At 27.9% G+C, this 7429-nt stretch overlaps 1 protein-coding gene across 1 annotated transcript; it reads right to left on the reverse strand.

Annotated features, from left to right (window-relative positions):
- Positions 1 to 638: 638 nt before the first annotated feature.
- LOC108486390 (protein SHI RELATED SEQUENCE 1) lies at positions 639 to 2338 on the reverse strand. Its single transcript, XM_017790437.2, has 2 exons — positions 1382 to 2338; positions 639 to 1151 (listed from the first exon to the last, which is right to left on the reverse strand). Exons 1-2 carry the CDS (start codon positions 1878 to 1880, stop codon positions 796 to 798), a joined length of 855 nt encoding a protein of 284 aa, XP_017645926.2. The 5' UTR covers positions 1881 to 2338; the 3' UTR covers positions 639 to 795.
- Between the last annotated feature and the right edge of the window lie 5091 nt (positions 2339 to 7429).

Consider the following 7429-nt stretch of genomic DNA (forward strand, 5'->3'; position numbering starts at 1 on the left):
TGAAACATGCTATATAAACCTGTCCTAGAAAAAGCATGCAAGAACGAAAACCCTTCCCAAATCCCAAAAATTTCAAATCCTATATATAAGACCTAAGCAAAGGTTGTATTTATACGTATCTTTGTATCTTTTTATTACACTCGACATTTATTGTTATATTACTTTAAAAATAGAAAAAATAATGATAAAGGAATTTGTATCCGAAACATGAAACAAGATTCAATCTAATTCGACTTTCGAATATCAAGGGTTTCAAGACTAAAGAAAAAACAAAATGCAATAATATGAATAAGTTAGTTGCATATAGATGGGAAATATTTCCCATTTTATCAACAAAGCAAGTCACATTCAAGCCATGCATGTTTATACTAATGCATGATGATGATGATGTATGAAAACATGAAACAATGCCATACTCATTGCTCAATCATTCATTCATTCATGGCTAAACCGCCCATACCTTGAGAAGCAAAAAGATATGCCCTTTTGTGGTTTTATCCATCCAAAGAAGAAACCCAATATATACACATATATATTGGTTTTCCCGTTTATAATCATTTTTCGATTTAATTTCGAACCATGAAACGAAATTTTTTTAAAAAAAATTAGTGTTTTTTTTTCATTAATGGGAAAATATATTGTAAGGGAAGAATTAGAATTTATATTTAATGATTTAAGCCAAAAGGGTTCAAATTTTTTTCACTAGAAAAAAAACAAACATCAACTCCTTAGATCAATGGTGGATGTATCATAAACATAATGTCATGAATAATATATTTTTTTTCTTTGGTTTTTTTAGGGTCTTGGATTTGGGAAGAACTGCGTACCAGCCATGAAATTAGTGTTGAGTGTTGGATATAGAGAAGAAGGGTCTATAAACGGTGTCGTAGATGAAGGAGAAGCACCGCCGCTTGCGGTGGTTGCAGCGGTGGTTGCAACACCACCAGCTGTTGTTGTTGTCACTGCTGCTGCCATGTCGTAGTTAGTTTCAGGGCCTTGATTATAAAGAATTCCCTTGAAAACATGTCCACCAATGTTCACCGCCGTTTGATAAGCATACTGATCGTCGGCGTCTTCAACGTTACTAACCCTTACACATCGGAACACAGCTTCCGAGCTCAATTCCGCTGGAAAATTCCCCAGTTCTAACCCTAAAAAAACAAGATCAACCCTTCATCATATAAAAAAGATCTGGGTTTTTACTTGTAAATGGAAACCAAAAAGAAAAAATAAAAAAAAAAACAGTTTCTTCACTGTCGAAACACTCGTTATGGCTACTAAAAAACAGTGTTTCTAAAAAGATGAAAAAGAAATGATACCGTTGTTATTACAGTAACTAAAAAGACATAATTCGAGTGTATTTAAGGGCGTTTTTTCTTACCCGTTGGATTCTCTCGATGTCTTTTAGATTGTTCTGCACGAACAAATTGTTGATGTTGTTGTGGAGCGACAAGTAGTTGTTGTTGTTGCCGTTCACGGCGTTTAGAAGCAGGAACCCAAGTACTTTTAACATGTGTTTGACAATCAAAACCTCGACTTTTACAACATGTTCTACACCTCATATGAGGACAATCTTTTTTAGCTTGGTTACCACAATCTTGGCAACTTATACCACTAGTATTACCACCACCACCACCACCGTCGTTACCACCGCCGCTTGTCATCATCATGAAATTTGATGATCCTCTACTAGGACCACCAACACCTAACCCAGACATGTAAATATGTTGTTGTTGTTGTTCTTGTTGTTGTTGTTGCCATAGTTCAAAACCCTTGTAAGGAATATCTTCATTTCTACACCAAAACCAGTTTTCAGTTTGATCAGTTGGTGGTGAACTGTTGTCTTGTTGATCTTGTCCTCTTAAAAAAAACCCTGCCATTGTTGTTGTCGTCGTTGTTGTTGTTTCACCTCTATACAATCCATATCAAACAACTCCTCTCTAACACAATTCTCTTGTGAATTAATTCATGTTGGGTTTTCAAATAACACCCAAGAAAAGAAACAAGAAGAAGATGCCCCTTGTGTCTTTTGCTTTTACAACTTAAACTGTGTTTTGTCGCAAGAAAAAGGAGCATTTAAGAAACAACTAAAGAATTTACAGCTTCTTTTTCTTTTTTCTCTGCCAACGCCGCCATGCCCAACCTTCTCTTTCTTCTGCTGAAACCCAAATTTAAGTCCCTTCCCATAAACCCATGTTTCTCTGATTTTTTGCAGGTTTCCTTTTTTTATTTTCTGATGAAACAAACAATACCCAGAAAAAAAGAAAAAGAAAAAACTAAGGGAATAGTAAATGTTTTGTAGTTGAAAAGAACAGCCTTTGTATCTATAAACAGTTGTTGGGTTATCTTTTGGTTAAAATCTTTCATGAATTCATATACTTTTCAAAAATTAAAAATTTAGTCCTTATACTTTTATTTTTCAAAATTAAAATTTAACTCTACATATTAACACCGTCAATTCAGATTCATTGTAACGTTATTTCTTTAGTTATTGACTATCAAATGAGTTCTTTAAATAATTTTTTTTAAAATTAACATTGCTAATAATTTGACTTAAAATTTGAAATTGAAGGGTAGAGAGATTAAATTCTTGAAAATAAAAGTACAAGTAAATTTAGTCCCTGTACTTGTATTTCTAAAAATTTAATCCTCTACTTTTTAGATTTCAAAATTTAAGTCCGATTGTTAACATCGTGAATTTCTCTCTTTGTTAAATTTATTCTTGTGACACTTTGAAATAAAAATATACTCTATGTAATTAAAAAGTAATGTTATAATAAACCTGAATTTAATAAAATAATTTTAACAGCATTAACAATTGAATTTTAATTTTAAAATCTGAAAAAGGAAGGAGTTAAAATTCTAAAAAGATAAAATTATAGGGATCAAATTCATAATTTGTAAAGAATACATAAAATTATTTTTCTCTTTCATTTCGCTATAAGGCAAATGTCATGTCATCTCAAAAAAAAAAAATCTAATGATCATTATCTGCCTGCCATACCTTTACATTCCTATCTAACGGGTTAGAATCAGCCACGTGTCATAACTCCAGCCTTTTTCCCCTAAAACCCGCTACCTTGTCTTTTTCTAATTTTTGGTTTGAATGAATTTTTCCAAAAATTGAAAGGGTAAATCCCGAAAATAATATGGTTAAGAAGGAATTTAAAAGAATTATATTTTTATTAATGTAAAACGAAAATAAATAAAATTTATTACATTTATGTTTTGTAATAAAAAGTTTGACTTCTCTAATCACGAGAGTTAGGTGAGATAGCAAATATCTCTTCTACCTTTATCAGTGGTTGAGAGTTTAATTATCCTCCTAGATATGGAGTAATTTTAAAACTCATGACAATCATCTACTCCCTTAATAAACCTACAGAATATGGAGGATTAAATATTAGGCTTGCTCCGATAAATACCTTGAAAAAAAATTCAACATCCCTAACTACGAGAGTTAGGTGAGATAGTAAATATATCTTCTACCTTAATCATTAATTGAGAGTTTAATCCTTACCTTAAGTATGCAGCAGCTTTAAAACTCGTGACAAACATCTACCTTTTAATAAGCCTACAAAACATGGAGAATTAATTACCAAACTTACTCCGATAGATATCTTAAAAAATAAAAATAAAAAAATTGACATCTCATACACAATATCTCCAATGCAAGTTTTGGTGAATGAAAAATAAAGTATATTAATTGAAGTTTTACTTGGTTGGATTCTCCATTTAATCAAGATTTCTTATAAATAATATTCTTAATTATTTTAAAAAATAGATGATATATTATTATATATATTATTATAAAGTTTATTATAAAAATATTTTTTTCTAAATAATTTTTATATAAAAATAGAAAATTTAATATTATTTGTTGGTAACATGGAAAGTTATATTACTATTACCATTATATAATTAATAGTTGCAGCTGTAAAGCAAATTCTCTTCCACTGTTTAACAGGACATTTATCTTTCCTAAGGGCATATCTGTCAATTGAATTACTTTTTTTTAAATATTACTAATTAAAATTTAGAATTAGTTTATTATTATTTTAATAATTTCGTTATAGGTTTAAATCATATTTATTCTTTTTGACACGATACTTAAAATTTTTATAATTTATTCCTAACTTATAAATAGGTGAATAATAAGTTTCAGTGTACTCGAATCTTTTAATAATCTCATTATAGATTCGATCATATTTTTTACACAATATCTAAAACTCACTATAGCTTCTCCCAACACATAAATAGGAGGACGATATGTTTTAGTACACTCGAATTTACATCGTTTTATATTAACAATAATATTTATGTTAATCGAGTTAAAACTTGATCAATTGAGATTAATTTATTAATATAAAGAGAGATTTAGGCAGTGAAAAAGAGAGGAATTGAATCGAAGACGGTGTAATATTTATCGATTTCTTAAAAAAATATAATAATTATTTGTAATTAAAAAATATGGTATTAATTATTATTATTATTAATCATCTTTCTGTCAGTCATTCAGGTATAAATTGTGGTGTTAGAGGGGAACACTGCGCCACCCTGCCTTTGTCCCTTTTTTATTTTTTCTTAATTATTATTATTTTCTTCAATTAATTATTATAATATTTTTTTAATACTTCCAATGTAATTTGACTTTATAGATACATGTTTTCTTCTAGAGTTTTAAATGACAAAATTAATTAATTAATTCCAAAGTTTTATAATTTCGGATTAAATCGTAATAAAATTAATATTTATTTTGTAAAAGGGACTAATATAAGAATATGTGACTGATAAAATTAGTAAATATTAATTTCGTTGAAATTTGACTTTATTTGGATTAAATTGATTCACATGATAAAAATAATCGAAAGGAAATACGTGATTAAATATGTTTAAACCCTTAATTTTTTTAATTTTTTTAAATTCAACTCGATTTAACTCAAAAGTATATAACATGAGTTGTATTTTTCATGTACATGAGATTGAGAGATTTGATTTATAAGGTGGAAGTGATAAATCACTGGATTTTATTTTTATATTTTAAGTTTGTTCATATGTCAACATTTTGTGATTGGATTGTTAATAATATTTAGCCCTTTTTTGTTTGTTTCCTTTATTTTAATTTCATAACATTATTTCAAATAGGGTTCTTGCTTGTAAATTTAATTAATAGGATAAGATACTTTGGAAATATAGGACAAATCCTTCACATGCAAACCCTAATATATATATGCAATGTTAAAATTTGTTTACAACAATGATTATTAACATATATATATATATATATATATATATATATATATATATATATATATAATATGAATTCAAATTATGTATGCATCTATTGAAGTTGATTGAGTTTTAGTTCTATTAATATGGGTATTGTTATCAGTGCAGGATATGTGGGTTCGAGTGCGTTAAAGCGTATTATCCTTTTATTTAAGGGTTAAGGAGGGGCTATGGGTAATTTTAGACATTGTATTACAAGAGCAGATATGATCAGAACCTATAATGAGATTAATCAAAAAAATAATGTAGATTGAAACCCTAATTTACACATATATATCCTTTATTGCAAACCCTGCTAATTTTTATATATTCATTATTGTAAAATAATACGGATTTAAATCATGTGATTTCCATTTTCACGTAGTAAAAAATATTATTTAAAAATAATATTTGTTCAACCAAAATAATATGTCAAAATAAAATAAAATTTTTACCTAACGAAACAAAATTTGTTGAGAGGAAGCGATTCTGAACCCGAACATGAATCGTATAACGTCAGTAAAGAATACTAAAAAGAATTATATAATATAAAGATTAATTTAAATGGAAAAAGAAAAAAAATATGATAAGAAAGATCAAGGCTCAACTTGTGTTTAGTGATGTAGTAGTAGTGCTTGTCAATTTAACTGTGCCCAAAATAATATTACAAAATTGACCTCCAATAACTCCATATTTAAGATCAAGTCCTTATCAACATTTCATAAAGTTTTTTTTTCTTCAATAAATACATATATTAAGCAAGTCCCTGAACCTATCATATTGATTTTTGATAATTTAATCCCTATCGATCAAAAAAAATTTCAAAAAAAAAATTAAACGGTCAATATTGAAAATTGTAAAAATAATATATTCGGGTTTTCAATTATTATAAAAATCGTATATTAACTATTTGAATATTTTCGAAAAATTTTATAAATTTCGAATAGAAAAAGTAAGTTTTTAATTTGGGTTGATAATTAATATTAAGGGGAAATATATATAGTGAAGAGTGTGGGAGTCCCAATAATTGAGTAGGTCAGTGACTGACACAGACACAGACACAGAGAGACACCGGTCCTATTCTTTCTCATTCATTCACTCATTCTCGAGCCCTGTGCTTGTTTCCATGGACAATCGTTGACTGCCCCTTTGCCTTTGCCTCTCTTTACATTATATCTTCTACAGTCTCTTTGATACGAACACAAAAAGCTTTACATTATAATACTATCACTGTACCATCTTCCATTATTGATCCTTTGCTTTTCTTTGCAACTTCAAAGGTTTTAAGATTTTGAAGTAAATAGATTTAGATTATTTTTTATTTAAAAATTTCAAAAATAAATTGGTTTTTTATTAAAATTTGCATCTATTTTAATGTTTAAAATTAGTTCTTATATGTCGGTATTGTTGGAAATATATTACTGTAAAATAAAATTATTAGTGTTGTCAAGAAGTTAAACTGAGTGTAAATAAATAAAGTAATAACTATGTTATGAAAAAATCGCTATCTTAAAAGCAAATTGGTTGGTAATCTGATCGGAAAATAAAATAAAAGAAAACCAACGAAACCACATTGATTTAATTCTTAAGAAAGATTGGACGAGTTACAAACACAGAATTTTCCTCTCGTGTAATCTTGAGGAAAGTTGTTTTTCTCCTGTTGTGTTTTGTGAAAAAAATGAGGAGATTAACCTGCTATTTATACAGTTTGTTGAAAGACAAAATGTTAAAATAGCAATGTCAATTTCCAAAAATAGCAAATGATTATTTTTTGCAATAAGAGGATCTTTCGCAACTGAAAATATTATTTTGCATTACCAATAGGCACGAGGTACACCGGTTATTTCGTCAATCACGTTAGTTTTATTAGTATAAATAGATTAATTCTTAACATAAATGATCAGTTTCTTTTTAATTTAACGTACAGTGATTAATTTGTCTTTTTTAAGTAAAAAGATAAAATACAATCTAACTCTTTTACCAACATTTTGATGACCTAAGTTCGAGATTTTCCCATCTACATTTATTAGATTTTTGTACGCAGGATTGTTTGTAAACTCTTGAGAAAAAGGTATTAGAATTTATTTATATATTATAATATATTTTATATATGGATTCATTTTGATGTATTGATAATGTGTAATTCTATTTATGGTGGATA

This window comes from Gossypium arboreum, chromosome 2 (assembly GCF_025698485.1).
Source record: "Gossypium arboreum isolate Shixiya-1 chromosome 2, ASM2569848v2, whole genome shotgun sequence".
NCBI lineage: Eukaryota > Viridiplantae > Streptophyta > Magnoliopsida > Malvales > Malvaceae > Gossypium > Gossypium arboreum.